The sequence below is a fragment of the Oreochromis niloticus genome, linkage group LG18 (genome assembly GCF_001858045.2).
Source record: "Oreochromis niloticus isolate F11D_XX linkage group LG18, O_niloticus_UMD_NMBU, whole genome shotgun sequence".
NCBI lineage: Eukaryota > Metazoa > Chordata > Actinopteri > Cichliformes > Cichlidae > Oreochromis > Oreochromis niloticus.
In genome coordinates this window covers 12,972,400-12,993,390 of record NC_031982.2, presented here as the reverse complement: position 1 = coordinate 12,993,390, position 20,991 = coordinate 12,972,400, and the positions used below count along the sequence as shown (strand labels likewise).

The 20,991-nt window shown below is 41.8% G+C and overlaps 1 protein-coding gene across 1 annotated transcript in view; it reads left to right on the top strand.

Moving 5' to 3' along the window:
* lingo3b (leucine rich repeat and Ig domain containing 3b) overlaps positions 1–16,650 on the top strand; it is a 46,186-nt gene extending 29,536 nt beyond the window's left edge. Inside the window, exons 2-4 of the mRNA XM_013270964.3 lie at positions 6,527–7,136; positions 7,915–8,658; positions 8,802–16,650. Of these exons, the coding sequence (XP_013126418.1) occupies positions 6,582–7,136; positions 7,915–8,658; positions 8,802–9,371 (1,869 nt within the window). The 5' untranslated portion in view covers positions 6,527–6,581 and the 3' untranslated portion in view covers positions 9,372–16,650. The remainder of the gene's footprint in view (positions 1–6,526; positions 7,137–7,914; positions 8,659–8,801) is intronic.
* The last annotated feature ends 4,341 nt before the right edge of the window (positions 16,651–20,991 follow it).

Genomic DNA, 20,991 nt, shown 5'->3' with positions numbered 1-20,991 from the left:
AAACCTGCACACAATGATCACCTAATGGGTCTTCACCCAAACTTTTCTCAAGGTCAAGCTCATATTTGCTGGTCAGATTTATCATAATTATGACTGTTTGTGAGCCTCCTTGACTTTAATTCTAATTAGTTTGTAAAGTTCAGTCAACTTTTCACCTGCTTGCTGCACATCACACATTACAATAACCTGTGAATTGTGAAGGATCATGAAGCCAATGAGCTCCTACATCATTGAGAATCTGGTTTTAGAGATTCATGGAAAGACTTTTTACCTTGAGCCATTTCAGTGTCTGATGTTTGGTTGAGGACTACAATCTGTGATGGGATGATTGATGGAAGTTTTTTAGCCCCTTTCCTGTTTTCATCGTGTCTTGTATGCCTTGTACAGTACTTGATTCAAGACACAGATGTAACAACATTATTTCTGCCCATAATTCAAACTTGTGCCTTGTAGATTCCTGAAAGTGAGCAAGTGAGTCCATCTCAGGCTGAATATGAACTAGATCTTATATATAGCAATGTGTAGTCCTTTGAAACATTACAGCTGCAGTCGAGTCAAAGGTTTGTGTCTTTGGCTCCAATCAGCTGAAGGTCAAAGCAGACTGTATGTCAGTCTCGATCAGTCCAAACTCGCACACTCTGTGACTCAGAGTACTTCAAGAACGGCAATGATAGGGTAGGAGTGGCACAGAGCACCATCATGAGTATCATCTCTTTATGCAAACTTAAACAACTGCAGTGTCCCTCACGTTGCATTCTGCAGCTCAGTGAAGTGCAGCTTGAAAAATGCTCCGTTTTTACAGACGCTTTGGGAGCTTTGGTTTATGGTCACAGTGTTGCCGTCACTGGATGTTGCAGACAAATGACTGAAAACTTTGAAGATGTTGATCTAGTGACTACATTGTGTGTGTTCCTGTGTACTTCCTGTGTTTTACTTTTGTTCCACTTTATATTTTATATGTGTGCGTTCCCACCGCAGGCTTTGTTCCTCTCATCACTGTGGGGATCCTGCTCTGTGAGCCTCTTCCTCTGGCTTTTCCTCTTTTTTTTTCTTTACCCACCCTAATTATATTTTGATTTCAGTTTTCCTTTGTTGTCATTTAGGATTTAAGTTTGGGCGTTGTTTTTCTCTTTCTGCAATGCAGTCAGGGAGTTGTTGATCCTTTAGGACTTTGATGAAGAGCAGCACAAAAACACTTAATTTGACTTTTTAGGCTTACTTATATTGACTTGTATTAGTTAATATTCACTGTAGATTACAATAATGTGGCAAAACAGAGATTTGTCTGACTCTCATCTTCATTAAAAAGTCTGCCCCCTTACTTTCTTTTCCTCTTTGGCACTGGGTGCAGCCCCACAAGAGACCTGCTAAACTCTATTCCACACTTGACTTGGGCTTAAAATGGAGTGACTAAGCACAGATTTAATATTGGACTTATAGCTACTTAGCAATGGAAAGTACAAACTGTCAGCTTTCCTCTGATATATAAAAACTTGTCAAGTTAGCAACTCAGTTTGTTTGCAGCAATAAAATGTAAAAGCTTTCTCTAATAACATGCTGACTGCTTGACTGCACCTCCATCACGAAAGCTAAAGTGTGATTTTATTTTTGAGAGGTCTTTATTTTGTGTGTGTGTGTGTGTGTGTGTGTGTGTGTGTGTGTGTGTGTGTGTGTGTGTGAGAGAGAGAGAGAGAGAGAGAGAGAGAGAGAGAGAGAGAGAGAGAGTGAAGGAGAGAGAGAAAGCTGAGGAAGAAGGGACACTAAAGAAGGGATATTGGGGAGAGGAGCTCTACGCTCTGCCGGCCAAATATAAAGGCTTATAAAGGCTACCAGTCAACATGCATGACCTATTTACGGTCAGGCACACTGCCACACAAATACACACCAAACCACAATGATGTTATTTTCCCTGCAGTTATTTGGGAAGAGTGCGTGGTGTTTATAATCAGACTAACCTGACTGTATAAAGCAGGTGAAACAACCGGTGTCTGAAACATCTGGCTGTGGTCATCAGTGTCTTGCCTGTGCAGTGGCTGAGAAAAAATGTTGCTCCAAAACATCTGCTCATTAGGTCAGCCATCAAAAATTTAGTTATTTTTAGCTTCTGGGCTGTTTCTCCTTCCATTCTTCATGTTTTTTTCTCCTTGGACAGCTGGCCTGTGACTCTATCTTCCTCGCTGGCTACAGCTGTGGGATTTGCCCCTGTTGTTACCATAACATCTGGAAGATGATAATTTGCAGGTTGTATGGCAGCTTTAGGGACTCCTGTTGTGATTTCCGTGCATGTCCACTGTCCAGGTGCAGGATAAGATGTAAGACTGAGCTTTTAAACTTTGAGGGACAGGCTGCTAATCTAAAAGAAAGCAACTAAAGCAACAACATATAAAAATGTTCTTTTCAGTATGTGGCCTGGGAGTCAGAGTAAAGGTGTGTATTTATCACCTGCTCACCAGATGATGCGCAGAGCACTGGGCCCATGTGCCTGATAGAGAGTGTGTGTGTTAAGGAATCCAAGTCTGTCCTTGAGTCAAGCAGTAAGGACCTTGTCTGCTTTGACGATGTAAGCTCAGTGATTCATACTGTGACTCTGCCACTGACCCGTAGGATGACTCTCATGAGGGTGCGGAGACAGGCTGCATCCATCACAATGCCAAAGAGCTGGGCAAGATGTACACTAACACACATGGAGACACTGGATACACTAAGTGAAGAGTTTATAGTCGTGCAGTGGGCTATGTATGGGAACAGCTGTGTGTAGAGCTGAATGTCTGCCCAGCAACCATGCCCATGCAGGCCCACAGTGGGTAGCTGTGAGGCTGTGTGGGCAACCTGCATCTATTCCACATGGGACCGAAATGGGTTCACAGTAGTTTTGCCCTATGGGGCCCTCTATGGTTTTGTATGTGCAAACCCTGCCCAAACCCAAAATCTATATTAGTATTTTTGCCCTTTCTGGCCCCAAGAGGGAATTCTGTGGGTAGCCCAATATAGGCTGTCTATAGAAAACACATGTAGGGCCCATATAGGATATCCCATGTGGAGTCTGTGTGTTAGGAAACACAAGAAAGGGAAATGTGACAATTGTGGAGAAATAGTGTCAGAATTATGAGGCTGAGATAAGGCAACTGATTCAAAACATCAGTAAACTCTGGTATCAGAGAATATTCTAATTTCTAAAACATACTAACATGTTATGCAGAGGATTTGAGTGGAAGGCTGGTTGGTTGGTTGGTTGGTTGGTTGGTTTTGAGTGAGTCTCTCTATAGTATAGTAGTTTACACACTTGCCTAATAAGCAATAAATCCTGTGGGAGAAAGCACGAATCCACAGAGGGCTGCATCTAAAGGGCATCTGGTGTAAAACTCTGCTAAATGAAGTGTGCAGATCTACCTGTTGTGGTGACCTCCTTTTTATTAAATGAGCAGCTGATAGTTGTTTTCTTCTTTGTTGTAAATGATATTCTGGTTCACACTCCACACCAGTTGGTATCGCTAATGTACCATGGCATTAGCTCCCCACTGTGGGGTCTGGGTGGGGCCCCAGTAGGGCAGCTGTGGGTACGCTGCCTATAATATGCCCCACTGTGGGCCTCTCTTTGCTTAGTGTGGGCAACCCACACTGTTGGTTATCCCACTGGGACCTGTCTGGGCCCCATAGTGCAGAGCCCAGATGTGACCTATATTTCACGTTGGTACTGGGGCCTGTGCGTCTTCCCACAGTAGCCCCACACAGGCTCCCAGGGCACATCTTCGCTAGATGTGTCAGAATTTTAACTCAAAAGGTTTTTTACAGGTAAATGTTCAACATCTTAACATTAACGTGCCAAAATCTTAGCATTTTCAAATGAGCAATAAATCACAAGTACTGGACTATGTTCTGTGTAACCTTTTATAAACCTTTTATAAAACATCCTCAGAGGACCGTGAATGCCAATCAATGTTTTCAAGATATTTTGATTTTTTTTAAAAAGAAAACGAAGAATTTTCTTGCGAAAGTTGAATGTTGTCTTTCATCCTGACAGCAGTCAGACTGTATAATCCACACATACAATAGATACCTGCAAAAATGTACGTGTGTATTATCACTCCCACTACACCTTTTCCAAATATGAAAAATTCTCTGTACAGAGACAATTTGTGAATGGTAGAAATAACGCTTGTATAGTTTTTTGCCTTTTTTTTATTTGTTCACTTTGTCCTTCTGTGTGGAGCTAACATGTGCTTCCTGTGTTTGCGTGGGTTCTCTCTGAGTCCACAGAGTCCAAAGATATGCAATTAGTGGGATTAGATTGACTGGTAATTCTAAATTGCTCATAGGTGTGAATCTCAGTGTGAATGGTTGTCAGTCTCTCTGTGTTAGCCCTGCAACAGACTGGCAACCTGTCCAGGGTGTACCCCATCTCTCGCCCTATGCTAGCTAGGATAGGCTCCAGTACCCCAGCTGAAAGAATGGATGGATTTCTATTTTTTATTTCTTGCTGACACTTGTGCTGCTGTAACAGTGTGGGATTAATAAAGTCTGTGTCCCTGCCCACCAGCCTCTAGGCATGTGTGATTAAGGGTTAAAGATGTAAATTCATTGACTTGCAGCAAAATAATGACCAAACGCACTACTTTGTAACTTCGCGGTTCCCTTAAAATACGTTCCAGATAGCGTCCAGTAATTTGTGTCACTAGAGAAAAATCATTTCATGTTATTCAGATGATAGTTGATGGGATGCAATCTAAATCTTTAGCAGGGTAAAAGGTGCAAGAAGGAGAAAAATCATCAGTGTTTCCACAACAGTCACCCTGAAGACACGAGGACACAGAACCTGATTTGTGATTTAATCTCATTATTTCAGGACTTTGATAGAGTTCTGCTAGTTTTTCTGATCTCTCTGTTTTTCTCCTGGGCACTATTCCACCGAGTTTGCCGCTCTGTTGTTGTGGTCATGGTGAGTTGCTGATGGTTGACAGTGCGAGGCCGAGTTGCTGCTGAGAAGTGGGTCAGTCTGTTTCTGCACAGCAGCTTCTCTGTGTTTTGAGTTTTGTCTCCCAGCGAAAGGAGAGATTGTGCCAGATTTCTACCAGATTGTTCAGATATGGGATCTGTAAACACAGTGTTTTCCAGGCCTGTCAAAAATTGAAGGACTTATCCACCTTGAGGCTTAGTAGATGAGACAGAATCTCTGGAGGATTTTTTTTTTCCTACAGCTTGTGTTTGTGTCATTTTGTGTGAAAAGTATGTGCATATGTGTGCACAGAATTTGTCAGCCGTCATTTATATTTAGCTTAAATCCCATTTCATCCTGTTTGATCCCATTGATGCCAATGCATTGAAACAGTCGGATATGATTAGGCGTTTTAGAGGCTGTTTTCCTGTAAGAAATTTGAAGCAACAGCCTCATCGGCAAAAAGAGAGAGCCTAGCAACTTTTGGCTCTTTTAACTGTGTGGCTGGCCCTCTGAAAACTGCCCATTACGGACAAACCAACCCATATATTATTAATCTGTTCAGCTCTGCCTTCCTCCTCTGCCAGCATCAGAGTGCATTTTAACATGAAACAGCATCAGAGTGCATTTTAACATGATACTCCCTGGTGGTGATGATATATTCTCTCTCATATCCACTTGATCTGAAAAACAAACAAACAGTTTAACATTTGGGGGTTTTTGGTCAGTAGTTTTTGTTTGAGAGAAGAAAAAAAACTTTCTTCTAGCCAAACTTTCTTTTTAAATGGCATCTTCCTAAAGTATGAAACTTCTGCTAGCTGGATGGACACAGAGCCGTGTTCCAGATCCAATGCCAGGTGCTCTTTGACTGTCTTCATGTTGAAAACAGTGTGTGGGAGAGATGACCGGCTGCCTGAAGGAATGCTAAAGCACAAATGATTCATCTCTTTTTCCCTCAAAGCATTTTTAATTCATACCCAGCAAAATGTCAAACTTGCATCCAAGCGTACCTGTTCGAATGCATGCAATGGCTCAAACACCTATTCCTCGTCACAGCGTGCATGGTTTCCACACACACTGTGATTATTAAGGAGCTCCATCTTTGTTTGTGCACGGTGATTATAATAAATTCATTGTGTTTGTCAAAATGGAGCAGACAGCCTCGATGCTGGAAGGGGAGCGGAGGAGATGCAAGATGCATGAATTCAGCTGAAGCAAGAAGCTCCAGGCGTCCCAGTTCTCCAACTGAAACCACAGATAAATTAGTGAAAAGACAAATCTTCTAAACTATCTTAAAGCGCTCCTTGTTCCTGTGACGGGATCTCATCTGCTATAGTGTTGTGTCACGAAATGCCCCAAATCTCCGCAGTAAACTCCTTTACTTAAACTGCTGGAGACATTGATAATTTACAACAATGTGGATTTAGGTCTGTTTTAATGAGCTTGGGAGTTGATAGGTTATATTATAGGCTCCATCTTTCTTTCTTACATCCTCTTTCCCTTCTTCATCACATATTTATTCCGTACTTGTTTTCTATTTCTCCCTTCACTTCTTTTCTGTAACTCCGGTTTTCCCTTTGTCTCGTCTTGCAGGTGTCTGGCGCACTCACCCTGCCTGTAACAGGCGAGGAGTCAGAGGACCAGGGCCATGACTGGCTCTCCTGGCCATGGTGGGCGTGCCTTAGTGCCATGGCCGAAGCTGTGGCGATGGGTCCTGGCGACTTCACTGGTTACCATGATAACCTTGACACTGCCAGGAAACAGCCACGCCTGTCCGCCACGGTGCGAGTGTTCAGCCCAGCTAAGGTCAGTGTCGTGCCAGCGACGGCGGCTCACCAACATCCCAGAGGGTATTCCTACAGAGACGCGGCTCCTGGACCTCAGCAAGAACCGGCTCCGCTGGGTGCAGGCGGGAGACCTGGCACCGTACCCACGACTGGAGGAAGTGGACTTCAGTGAGAACCTCATCTCCACCTTAGAACCGAATGCCTTCTCCACCCTCCAGAATCTTAAAGTGCTGAAGTTAAGGGGGAACCAGTTGAAGTTGGTGCCCATGGGAGCCTTTGCCAAGCTTGGCAATCTTACCAGCCTAGACCTTAGTGAGAACAAGATGGTGATTTTATTGGACTACACCTTCCAGGACCTGAAAAGTCTAAAACACCTGGAGGTCGGAGACAACGACCTGGTTTATATATCCCACAAGGTAAGCTCTTAAGCATCTGGCTAGTAGTGAACTGAGCTTATTGATGAAATGGAAAATGGATACAAGAATTTGCACTTTATTTTAAAAAAAATCCTGGTGTGACATTTTGGCAAAGTCTATTGGTTTTCCTTGCCAAGATAAAAACATTGATACCAGTTACACAGCATCCATGTAACACATTTCCAGCTTCCCCATGAATAAGTAAAAAAGCACTCAGCTCAGTGTTTGGTTTGTTACTTAGACTACATTTACACTACAGACACATCTGAATATTTTTTGTGTCAAAAAATAAAATGATACATTTAAATATTGTTTTATTGTTCAAATACTAACAAACAGCTTAACAGCAGCACACATTCAAATACAGTAGAGTGTGTAAAAATTGATTCTGTTACTTTTATTTGAATTTATTGTTTCTAATTACGTATTAAGAGATTAAGGCACTATTAAAACACCAACTATAGTTAGACCTCAGAGAAAACCAGAAACATGTCTCAGCACTTTTAAAACTCGTCATACTCAGAGCTGGTTGCTATGGCCACAAATCTGATATTTTCCTTTGAGAATGATTATGAAATATTAAAAATTAAACAAGTCTGTGTGTACTTTTCTTGGCATGTACCTCACATACAGTAGCAACAACAAAACGGTGTTCTGGTGAAATACTGAACCAACTTTTGTCTGTTTGTCTTACTTAAACATAAATAAATAAATATATATGTTTATGTATAAGCAAACAGTGATTCCTAAATTCCCATTATGTTTTTCTTATCTCCAGGCATTCTCAGGTCTGCTGGGGTTGGAGGACCTCACAATAGAGCGCTGCAACCTGACATCCATCTCTGGTCAGACGCTGTCCTACCTCCGCAGCCTGGTCACTCTTCGCCTTCGCCACCTCAGCATCACTGCCCTGGAGGACCAGAACTTTCGCAAGCTATCAAACTTGCGGGGTTTGGATATCGACCACTGGCCGTACCTGGAGTACATTTCCCCTCTTAGTTTTCAGGGCTTGGACCTCCACTGGCTCTCCATCACCAACACCAACATCACTTCTGTCCCCTCGGCCTCCTTTAAGAACCTTGTCCACCTCACCCACCTTAACCTGTCCTACAATCCAATCACCACATTAGAGCCTTGGGCCTTCAAAGACTTGCTGAGGCTGAAGGAGCTCATCATGGTAAGCACAGGTTTGATGACAGTGGAGCCCCATGCCCTCGGAGGCCTCCGACAGATCCGCGTGCTCAACTTCTCCTCAAACGACCTACAGACACTGGAAGAGGGCTCCTTCCATTCTGTCAACAGTCTGGAGACCCTCAGAGTGGACGGGAACCCCCTGATGTGTGACTGCCGTCTGTTGTGGATCCTGCAAAGGCGCAAGACCCTCAACTTTGACGGCAGAGTGCCGGTGTGTGCGGGGCCGGTGGAGGTGCAAGGCGTCAGCCTCAGCTCCTTCACCGATTCTGCACTCTTCGATCACTTCACATGCCAGAAACCTAAGATACGCAACCGAAAACTGCAGCAGGTAATGAATGGCGACGGTTTGTTAAACTTTCTACAACCATAAACAAGGTTGTTTTAAGGTTTTAAAATATTCCTACATATAGATTTCTGCTGTGCTTTTTTTAAACTTGTGTATTTATTCATCCGCTCACTCTTTTTCTCCAGATGATCGCTCGTGAAGGCCAAGCGGTGAGTTTTCTGTGTCGAGCCGAAGGAGACCCTCCCCCTTCTATTGTCTGGATTTCTCCACAGCGCAGGCGGATCACAACTAAGAGTTCAGGGCGCATTATAGTTCACCCAAGTGGCACCCTGGAGATCCGCTACGCCCAGCTCACTGACAGTGGGACATACATCTGCATAGCCAGTAACGCCGGAGGCAATGACACCTACTTTGCCACACTCACGGTGCGTGGCCAACCGCTGGATGCCGCCTCAGCCTTCTTTCTCAACCGCTCGCTGTACAGCAGCGAGTTCTTCAACGACACGAATCTAAACAGCACACGCGTTTTCCTCAAGTTCACCTTTGACCTGACCACCATCTTGGTCTCCACGGCAATGGGCTGCATCACGTTCCTCGGGGTTGTCCTCTTCTGTTTCCTGCTGTTGTTCGTGTGGAGCCGGGGACGTGGGCAACGCAGGAACAACTTCACAGTGGAGTACTCCTTCCGGAAATCTGAACCCGCCACTGGAAGCTCTTCAGGAGGGACCAGGAAGTTTAACATGAAAATGATATGAAACAACGCAGCCAGGGGTCCCTCGGGGGAGGCATGAGCACGTCCCATAAACGTGTTTGACACACGCAAACGCACACAGCCTCTGACTCGCAAAGAAGCTTGACAGCACAAGTCCCTGTCCGTGGCTCCACTCATTCGAGCACCCACAACAAAACCGGAGCCACTTCTCAATTTGGTCCGATTTGTGAACAAAAACAATCCGACCCTGATCTCTCAGCAGTTTTATTCAGCTTGTGGTCAAAATTTCCTTAAATTATACCTTAAGGAGTGCTAGCTACTTGTCATTTATGCTTAATAGGCACAGAAGAAAGAACATATAGGTGATAAGATGTAAATTGGCACGATCACTGGCCTGTGGAACAGTGATAGTCCTGTTTCTCATTTACTTTAATGAGAAATGATAAGGTTTCCTTTTTAATTTCAATTTCTCTCTTTTTTTGTAGAGTCAGGGATTTGAAAAGAAATTCAGTACAGAGAGCTTCTGTCCATTAATTACTCTCTCTAAAGCCTGCTGTGCTGCTAATCATGCATGTAGCTTTAAGCTGTAAGTTTGTACCACTTATAAAAACACATAGCTTTGAAAGACAGTTAAATATGTTTTTCTATTTATTCTGACCACCGCTGAGGAGTAAGGATTACAAAGAGCAAAACGTTTTATGAATATTATCATATGGCCTTTGCTTTTATGCACAAAAGCTGAAAAATAATAAGATTTGCATAAAGCAAGAAAAAAAATCTGGCTTTTTCTTCTTTGTGAGGTTTTACAACATTAGCTGTGTGAGTTTGGGACGAGCGCACCGGCTGAGAGTTGCTGTAGCTGCCTGTGGCCCGGTGGGTTTGGTTTGGAAGTCGTGCCCACCGGTCACAGGCCACCACTGTAACCATGCCAACCAACACAGGAGGGACCAGGATGGTGGCCACAGGAGGGTTGCTGGGTAGAAGAGGAGGGTGACTTCTGCTCCCTCTGCCCTGCCTCCCCTTCGTGCTCTTCTTCAACACGAGAGGGTCAACCTGCCTCCTGCCCCTCGTCCCTGCTGTGTTGGTGGACACCCAACCCTACCAGCGCTGCCAGGGGGGAGCAGCCTGGCGAGTTGGTTCATACTTAGAGGCAGACAGAGGACACACGGTCCCACTAGGAGGTGTTCACATTAACGCACATAAACACCCTCATCCTACGAGTGGAAGGCGGCACACGTACAGCCCCTTTTCTCAGGAAAAGTGAAATAACTAGCCTACAGAGTGAGAATGGTTATGCATATTTACTCTGATAAACTGTAAAACATTCCAGCAATACTTTATGTGGAGCCATAAAGCTAAAAGTCCATTCTCCGAGAGAGAAGTGATGTGAATTCGTAAGTGCATAAGCTAAGCCATAGTTGTGTAGGTTGTATTTTTATACAGTAGTGTGTGCATGATTCAGTTATATAATTATTGCCACTGCCATCTTACAAGCTGTCGCAATGATCACAAGACCATCTGCTGTCACCGGGCTTGCATAAAGTTTCACCTCATAGCACGCACACACACGCACGCACACACTCAGAGGAGATAAAACCACATCGAGGTTATTTGGGCTGATAGGAACAACACTCAGCGACACACGGACCAATGAAAATCCACAAAGTGCGGCACTCGCTGCTCTCTGTCTGTCTCTCAGAGGGCCGGTGTGCGAATGTCTCTGCCCCCCTAGCCCAGTGCTTCCCCCCCTCCTCACCCACATCCCCCACACACCCCCACTGGGTCCTCCTTTGGGAGGGGTCCCTGGCTGGAGACCGAGGATTTAAAATGTAAATGAAGTCGTGTTAACCCTACCCACGCCATGTGCATCGTATAGTGGAGAGTAGTACTGTGGTTTTAAAAATGGAAAAAAAAGACTAAAAAGACAAAAAATGTTCTTGTTTTAAAGTGTTCTGTTTGTCCTTCAGTTTATTTTCTTTTTTTTTCAGTTGTTGTTCTCTGTGACCTTTTGGCTGTTTACCGTTTTAATGTTCTTCGTCCTCCATGTGGGATTGTTCTCTTCTCAACACCTCATGCAGTAGCACCCTTTCAGATCTCAAGGTGCACGTAAGCCTAAAGCAGGCAGAGCATTAAGTTCATTCACAGCTGAGACTTGATCTAAAGCTGTTCTGTTGAGAAGAAAAAAATGTTTTCAAAGTTAAAAGATTAAACGGATAGTTACTAGTTACTAAAAGCTGTGAAATTAAAACTTTACACACTAAAGTAAATCATCGATTTACCATAGACTGTAAAACGCAGCCTGATTCACTCATCCTGATGACAGCTTTGGCTTATTGAATACTCAAATTTGACATTTTAGCTGCTGCCATTTTTTTTTAAATGGACATGTCCATACATCACACTGTAATAATAAATGTGATGTTAACTTTAATTACATGAAAAACTGAGCAGCTCACACACTGCGGTGTCTTTTAAAACAACCAAATCCTGAATGAGAACAAATTAGAGGTGCGCCGATCGATCAGCTGGGGACAGGAATCGGCGGATTTTCAGCAGTGACCAGCCAATGAGCCTCATGTGTGGACGTTTCAGCATGCACAACACGTGCACAGCAGCATAGGCAAATAAGCAAAGTTCGCCAAAGTTAAACGCAGGGGAGGAACACCCCAAAAACTTTTGTAATGACAGACCTAATCAGATACTTCAATCACCAAGCTGAACATGAATATTTTAAAGAAACTAACAATGGAAAAGTGGATGTAGCTAAAGCTATCCAGAGCTCAGAGAGCCTCGGTATGAGCAATGTATCAAAGCCACAAAAAAAGGGGGGAAAGAGAAATGGGTTGGTGTCCTGTTATCTGGTGAAATCCTGTTAATATTTATATATATATATAATAATGATTAAAAATAATAATAAAATAAATAAAAGAACCAAAACATTTTTTTCCTGTGGTGAGGTAAATATGTCTATTTACATATAGCTATCACTGCTAATGCCCCTTGGCATACCTTACAGGTATGGCCTCTAAACTCAAGAGAACGTTAAAGTAATGGAAAATATGTTAAAACTAAATGTTGTTTCATAGAATTAAAAAAGAAAACAAATAAATAAAATCATGGTAGACTATGGATAAGCGGAAGAGGATGGATGGATGGATATAGCAATAACAAAAGGCCAAAAGATTAGTTAGATTGGAAAAATAGCTGCTATTTACACATGTCAGGGGTTGCAGAGGGTCTAACGGTGCTTTATATAGCAACTTAATGGTTTGAAAATCATTTCCCCCAGGTAAGAGACACCCTCAGACTCCTTTGCGAAATAAATCTTGCAAACTCCATTTTTGTGGCTTGTAACGAATGATGAAACCACAGCCTCTCTGTCAGAATGAATAACTGAACAGCTCTTAAAGATTCATGAGGCCGAACAAGAATAGATGAACAAATTAGCCTGTTTTTTTGGGGTTTTTGGGGTTTTTTTAACAGCGTCTTTGACAGGGTCTGCAGCCATTTTGGCTCTGGTGGTGTTGAGAACAGGACGTTGCCTTCGTGGATATCTCTTCTCCCTCAGCCCTTCCTTCTGTGTTTCCATCCCCCGGTACTTCTCAGTGCAAACTTAGGTTTAGATGACAGTGAGAATGTGCGTAGCGATTGTTGATGGTGTTATTGTGTAAGCGTAGATGAAGGTGTGTTTTCATTTTTTCTCCTTCTTCCCTCTTTACCGTCCTCATGGCCCCCTCTCCCTTCCCCCGCCCCCGTCTTCTTTCTTCATCTCCTTGTTGTCCCTGTTCACAGTATTAGGCTGGAATATGGTTGTGCGGTAGTAGACACGTGTTCACTGTGACTGGTGAGTAAGTGTTGTTGTCTTATGATGTGTTGCTCCTCGTGATACCATCAAACGCGGAGCAGTGATTAGATCATTGGAGACAAAAGATGAAAGGAAGGGGTGACCCAGGTTCCCTGAAAATCAAACCAAACAAACAAAAAAACCAACAAAAAAAACCCACTGGTTCCCATTTTTCACACACCCATTCCTTAAAATAAAAAATGTCTGGAACTTTTCCCTCTCTGCACAGTGCCACTCTGGGATCTTTCTCCGCGTGTGAAACCCCGTGAACTGTACTGTATACTTTCTCTTCATGATATCTTGACACATTTTAACTTGCAAATGCAGAAAGGAGGTTGGGTTGTTGCAGAGCCGTGACTAAACGCCTATACGCTCGCTTTCTGCCTACTGAGGTACACTGAGTCATCTTGACAAGGAGGTAGTCCATTCATTAAAAACCTGACACCTCCAGCTGATCGGGGTTGGAACGAAGCACTTGTGTCTATTCAAGCTCCAAAAGCTTGCTTCAAGCTAGATGCTGTTTAAAAAAAATGTCCTGCATCTTAAATTTCCTAGCAGAGGTTTGCTTTCAAAGGTTTTATTGGTATGCTAAAGAGTTTAATTGATTAAAAAAAAAGACACTTCTCCCAAAAAAATCCTCAACAGCTCTCCTCAAAAAGGCGGCAGCACACAACACAGCTTTGCAGCTGAGCCGCTGCCTGTCTGACTCTGACTGACAGACTCTCTGTGTTTGTAGATACCAGTGGAGGCGAGCTTGATTCATCTCCTCTGCCACGATTCTTGAGAAAGTAGGCTGAGATATCCCCCGCTCCCTCCGCTGGTTTGTCCTTGCCTGCGGTTGGTACACCGTAGTCTAGACGTCCCATTTACAGCAGGAGCAGAAGCAACCTCACCGTTAGCGTACCTTCCACTGAGGAAACTCTTCAAAGACCCACAACAAAACAAGAAGAAAAAAACCCTTTGGACACACACCACAGTCGTGGCGTCGAGCCTGAATTATTCATTTTTGGTTTTTTGGTGTGTGTCCCATTGTTTCCATTCCATTAGCACACTGAGGGAGGCTTTCCTTTAAACGCTTTAAGCTTACAATTTTGGCCACAACAACAGCAAAAAAGAACCATGTCAGTCTTATCTCCAGGACTACATTTCTACATTTTTGTCTCGTGTCATTTCTGATTCCATGTTAGCTCTAAATAAATCCATCTCTTGCTCCGCATCCTACAGCTGCTGGTTTTGATTGGATTAGACTTGAGATTTATCAGAGCTGAGACGAGCAGTAATAGGATGACAGAGGAGCGAGCCTGGCTTGATTGGGTGATTACTTGGCTTATTAGTCCCATTTCCATAACAGGCCTCTCAGACAGAGTGTCATGCAAATAGACTTTTAGCTGTTTAACAGCATCAGTGTCAGACAGAGATATGACCTGTGATGAGTTTCTCAGGCAAAGAGGCGGTGATGCAAACAATCGCTGCCACCTGATATAAGTGAGCATGCTGCAGAGCTTTGCTGAAACACTTTAAAGCACCTCGGACAGACAAATGCTTCATCTTAACCTTGACCAGACCCCACCCCCACCCCCCATTCAACAGACCCACACACACACACACACAAAATCACCTCCACTTCCTTCTGTGTGACAATACTGACCCCCAGTGGTCACTGTGAGTATGAGAAACAAATCCTGAATGCTGTTGTACCAAAGCAACAGCTCGGGGTCTCAAGCAGGTAAGCGAGAAAATTGACTGTTAGCTTCATAAGTCAGTGCTTCACTGATTTTCTTATAGCCATAGCGTGTCCCCCGTCTTGGCACTGGGTGTGTTTCTGCCTGCAGTGGGAGCAGGAGAGGCCTCCATCTCATCAAAAAGCAAACTGCTCTGACTCAGTCTGGAGATTACACACTTAAACCCCCACCACCAGTCTCACCAAACCCTCCCCCCAAAAAACTTCACAGCATTATTCTTTCTCTGTATATGATTAAGTGCTGCTCAGCAAATGATCGGCTACTCTCTAGAGAAGAAAAAAAAAACAAGTTTCTTTCTTGTGGTCTTAGCAGATTAAATCTATGCATGCCTTTTGTATACAGTGATTGGTCTTGCCAAACTCTCACCTACACTTGTACAGAGAGCCATGGGTGCCATCGTCGCTGGCCATGGGACTGGCTGAAACGACTAACGTGTGTTTTAATCTGGTACAAGTTAAAGCCAGGGGGCAAAGAGTCACCGGCATTCACGAATATATATATAAAGAAGCATTTGTTTACTTGGGATGATTGTACTTTTACACATATCTATCTTCAAACAGATGATCTGCTCTGATGTGTAAGCTGTTGATAAAGCTATTGATATTCCAAGCAGGATGGTGGGACTGATCAATCATGCTGTGTGGGGACAGGATTATTAATGGCATACTTTCATTGATCTATCTTGAACCTTGTCACTCTCTCAAAGTCTCTCTGGAGTAGGAGGAGGCATACAGAGCTCACATAGACCTGGTTGGCACTCATTCCTAGGTTTCTGCTCCTCTTTTTTTTTTGTTGTTGTAATGATTTCCTCTTAAAACGAGATGGTGCCAGCTTTTATGCTTTTTTTTTCCAGGTCCGCGGTAATAAAACGCTCTGTTGCCTCTCCCACTCTTTAGAGGAAGCTTTCATTTGGTATAGCTCTGTATTTCTTGGCGCTCTCTTATTCAATACAAACAGGTAAAATAATACTAATACTTAAAGTATCTGTCTGTTTCTCTATCTATCTATCTATCTATCTATCTATCTATCTATCTATCTATCTATCTATCTATCTATCTATCTATCTATCAATCAGCCTGGCACTGACCTCGTTGAGTATCTCAGAACATCTTTCATCCATCACTCTTTGATATTTGTTCCTCTTTCGCGTGACTGTCGCTGACCGCTGAAACCTAGGAATGGGTGCCGAGAGCTCCAACTAAATGCAGAGCCAATGTAAAAACAGCAGCTTATCAGGTCGAATGGCGTTAAAACGATCAATCATTAATATCAAAGAGACTGTTATACAATCAATACCAAACCTGGACTCTGATCCTCTCCGGCTTCTTGAGCGTCTGAGTGTACGTGAATATTTCTAGCATGTAAATTTTGTGCCATAGCAAGTGGATCCTTGGAGAAGAAGAACAGGAACTGTACATATTAGATCTATTAGCCATATCATGTCATCCAATCTGTAGACCTCCTTGCCATGTCTGACAGAGGAAAATGACTGTTGAACTGTAAATAGTGTAGGTATAGTAAAATAGGATTTATCGGCTGTTTCTTTTCTCCAGGGATCGCCCATGTTTTGCTCAGTCCCATGGCTGCTTGGTCTCAAAGGGAAGGATAAGACAATAATGTATTTGTCTATAGAACACATATGACTTCTTTTTTAATTTAAATGTATGTTTTATATACCGTCTGTCTTGTAAATGAGCTCCTTTTTCGTCATAAAAGCATGATGTGACTCGACTGAATCCTGTGTGCCTCCCTGTTTTGTGTGTGTCACATTAGTGTCTGAGGCTCATGAGAGTGATTCTATAGTCAGGGTTAGAATTCATATCAGCCAAAAAAGTGAAGAAATCAGTGTTATTTTTACTAAGCAAGCAAGTTGTTTCCACAACACACCCGAGTAGTGTTCAAAATCCTTTAACTGTCAAGCTGAAGCTCTGACAACTTTTGAAATATTTAAATAAAATGAACATTTAATATTTGGTTATAGAGAATCTTAGTCATAGAAGTCGTGAATGACGCATTCATTTTGGAGGTTTTGAAAGTATGAAGTTTGGGCTTGATGATGGATTTCTGAGAGCTGATATCAACCTAAATCCGCATTACTCTGAATTTAGAGGGTTTAATAACATCTATATACTATTCCCCCCCTCTACAAATCTACCTCATCAATTTTATTGCCGTTCAGCCAACATTTATAAGATTGATCACACAAAAATCACAGGAGAAAAAATAAAGACGTTTTCATTTTCTCTCTGTGTTTCTATAAACACGGAGCATGAATGTAATGATTTAAAGGAGCACTTTGCAGTTGTGGATCAGATTGTGCAAATGTCAGCGGGAAGCCACCTCATCAAACCACTGAATCATATCAGAATGAGCCATGTTTCATGAAATAATTGCTTTGTTGATATATTGCTGAAGATAATACAGATGGAGCACAAATGCTCCTTTAATCAGGTAGTGAAGTTTAGTGTAATTATTCACTCAGTGTAATATAAATGCTGTACCTAGACTATGAACTACAGTTTAGATCAGCTACGTTAATCCTTTCTAAAAGTATCCAGTGAATTACTATGAAATTATCCTTTTTTAAGGTTTTATGGTAGGTAATGTATTATTTTTAATGACAAACACTAAATGTAGGAATAAACTATGACAACAAGCCTGTTCCCTGATAACCTGTCAGCTGTGTTCCCCAAGGCTGACAGGTAACATGGTTGGCATTTCTTTCATTTCCTATGTGCTTATGGTCTTAATCAACTCACATTTAAATAAAAGGTCTCTACATTTCTGTCAAACTAACATCTAAACCAAGTACACAACATGTTGGTGTCACAGTTGATGAGCAGTGAAACGCTCTCTGTGGATACAGTCACACTGAAGAAATGTCAAAGAAGAGAAGAAGAAACTCAACACACTGTATTTAAAATTTGCTCCACATAAGGGGCTGAAATCATTTGATGCTGGTTATGTGACTTTGGGGCAAACTATTGCTGAGTAATAGACATTCGTGGTCACAAAGAAAGTGAATAATCCACATTTTCATTGTTCATGTACAATGACAGTGAAAGGCTATTCTATTCTATTCTATTCTATTCTATTCTATTTTCTTCTATTCTATTCTATTTTCTTCTATTCTATTCTAAAACAATGTTCTCATGTTTTAATGGTTATTTTTGAACAAATAATAATGAAAATAATATACATAAAACATGCATCCAAATGATAATTATGAGTAGTAAAACATGACATTTAGCAAATTGAACCACGCAAAAAAGCTAATACTAATTCGAGTGTAGTGTATTGTATTGTAATGATGGAACCGGTTTTTGTTTTGTTTTGTTTCTTTTTTAATTAAAAGTTGATCATTGCTTGAAATTGATATTGATATTGATATTAATTACCGTAGTAAGTGAGTTACAGCCATTTCTATTCCCAGTTCCCAATTTTCAGAAGCTCAGAATTACCTGGACAATTGATGATAATTAGGCCTGTTATCCTATTATTTCATGATTAATTAAGGCAATCAAACATCTGGTTCAAAGAGCTCAAAGACACGTCTGTACAAGTGAAGGAGGCCATCATCAGACTACCAAACCAAAAACCTTTCGGAGACAAAACAAAACCTGTAGAAGCAGCCAAATCAACAATGTGATTCATTCTTTAAAAGAAAGAATGTACTGACCAGCTCGGCTCAGAGGATAACTAACATGCATGATGGCATGGTTAAAAACAGTTTCACAATATCTAACCAAGTCAAGAACTCTCCGGAGAAGGTAGTAGTATCTACAGTTAGTCTGCAATTAAGAGACACCTTCACAAATATTTACAGCAAGGTCCAAACCACTGGTTACACACAAGAACGAGAAGGCCAGATTAGACTTTGCCAGACAAGCAGCAGAGAGAAAACACAGCATCTGGTAATGTCCATGGTTTCAGGACTTCAGGCAGCCATTGTAAAAATGTTCATTGGTTTGTCCAGTTACTTTTGAGCAGCTGAAAATAGGAGACTATATATAGAAATTCCTATAGCAAAATTTTGTTAAGGCCCTAGAATTAAAGCTGAAACTGTGCACTTCAGTCACATCTCGACTGTTTAATTTAAAAACCACTGTATGACACATGGAGGTAAAATTACAAAGCAAGCCTGATTGTGCAGTTGTACGGTTAGGTTTGTGAGCATTAATGTGACGCTCTGACAGCCAATCCCGCTTCTCCAAAGGCTTCTCTCAAGATTTAGCACCACGGCTCCAGGAACACTCAAACACAAGGTGTAATTAATTTTGGAGACCTAATGTGTTTTAAATTAAAGTGTGTGTAATAAATTACACACACTTAAAAAAGCAATTATGTAAATACCCACAACCAATCAGTAAAATAATAACTTTCCAAAATTAACCAGTTTCGTTCTCAGACATTAAACAATTCTCCAGCAGACCTTTTTTTTTAGAAAAAATCAGAAAGTGTTTATGTTGTCCTTTTTTTAAACCAAAGTCTTTGTTGATAAAAGACCACAGAGCTACTTATTATAATTAGTCTGTACCTACCCTGCTTGTTAACAAAGATTCAGAAAAACATCACATTCTGATTTTTTTTTATTTATGTACATATATTTATTTGGATGGGCTCAGTCTAGATTTTCAACAAGAAAAACTCAATTTTGCATCATGTGCAGTGAAGTAAATCTTAGCTTTGATGTGATATCATCATTCGGTTGTATTGTGCTTCTCTGTCGTCTGTGTTTATTTTAAGGTTGGATGACTCAACTTCTGGAGACCTGAAACTGAGCACGGATGGAAACAAACCCTTATTTATATATGCACTGTTAGCTTTAATATTTTTTAAATGATATTTATCATGGACTTCATAAAAGTTTAAATATTTTAGATGTCAGCATGTTTAAATTAATTTAGACAAATCGATACAACAAAGTCAGGGAGTTCTTCCTCTTCTTCTTCTGCCAGCTGCTGCCTTTAGGGGTCGCCAGAGACAATCATCTTCCTCTAATGTCCTTCTTCACTACATCCACGGACTTCCTCTGAGGTCCTCCTCTAGTCCTCCTGCCTAGCAGCTCTACACTGAACATCCTTTGTCCAGTATATCCACTATCCTTCTTCTGCACATGTTCAAACCATCTCAGCCTTGCCTCTAATTTTGTCTCCAAACCTTCTGCTATACTCATTTCTAATCTTCTCCATCACTTCCAACGTCTTTAACTCTGCCACCTCCAGCTCCATCTTCAGTTTTTGTCAGAGCCACCATCTCTAAATTGCACAACAAAGTCAGGAAAACTACAGAAAATGTTATAATCATTCCATATTATATTGTAGACATTTTTAGAGGCTTTACTTTAGTCTATTTTGTGTAAAGATGGGAGGTTTGTTTTGTTAGTGCACGTTTAAATGCACAGTGGGTACTTTTTAAACTTAGCTGTTTAAGTTTAAATCCTTAGTTATTATAAGTGTAAAAAAAACAAAGGGGGCTATGGTTGAACTATGGAGAATCAGAATTTAGAGATATTTGACCTGAGTAGAGAGAAGCTGTAAATTGAGGACCCTTCTTCTGGTTTCTGATCAAACATTTTCTAAACATATACTTTTATTTTTGAGCCACCAGGTGGCAGCAGAGTACCACAGTAGATAGTAAAAAGCATCACACAAAAGTAAAAAATCATTCATCCAATTGCTTCGTTCTTTATTTGTTTTAGTCAAAACACACAATTTACCAACACTGGTTTTCACCTTGTGTATTATTTGCTCGAGTTATTACTTGATTCTTCCTCCAAAAGCTGAAGGCAGACCCACATGACTGACACCACCCTCACTGTATCAGTGAGATCAGGATCAGAGGACAGGCTCTCATCTTGATGGTCGCATGCATCTGTGTTCATGTGTGCGTGTGTGTGTGTGCACTGTGCACATGTGTGCAGGCATTTGATCAACATCTTCGATTAGATGTCCACTTAACAAGTCAGATCCCCACCACTAGCTCCCTCATTGCCGGGGGAGGGTCCAGGGTGCCTCGACCCCCACCGTAAAGGTCACTCTGCAAGGGTTGAAGGTGATCATGCACACACACACACA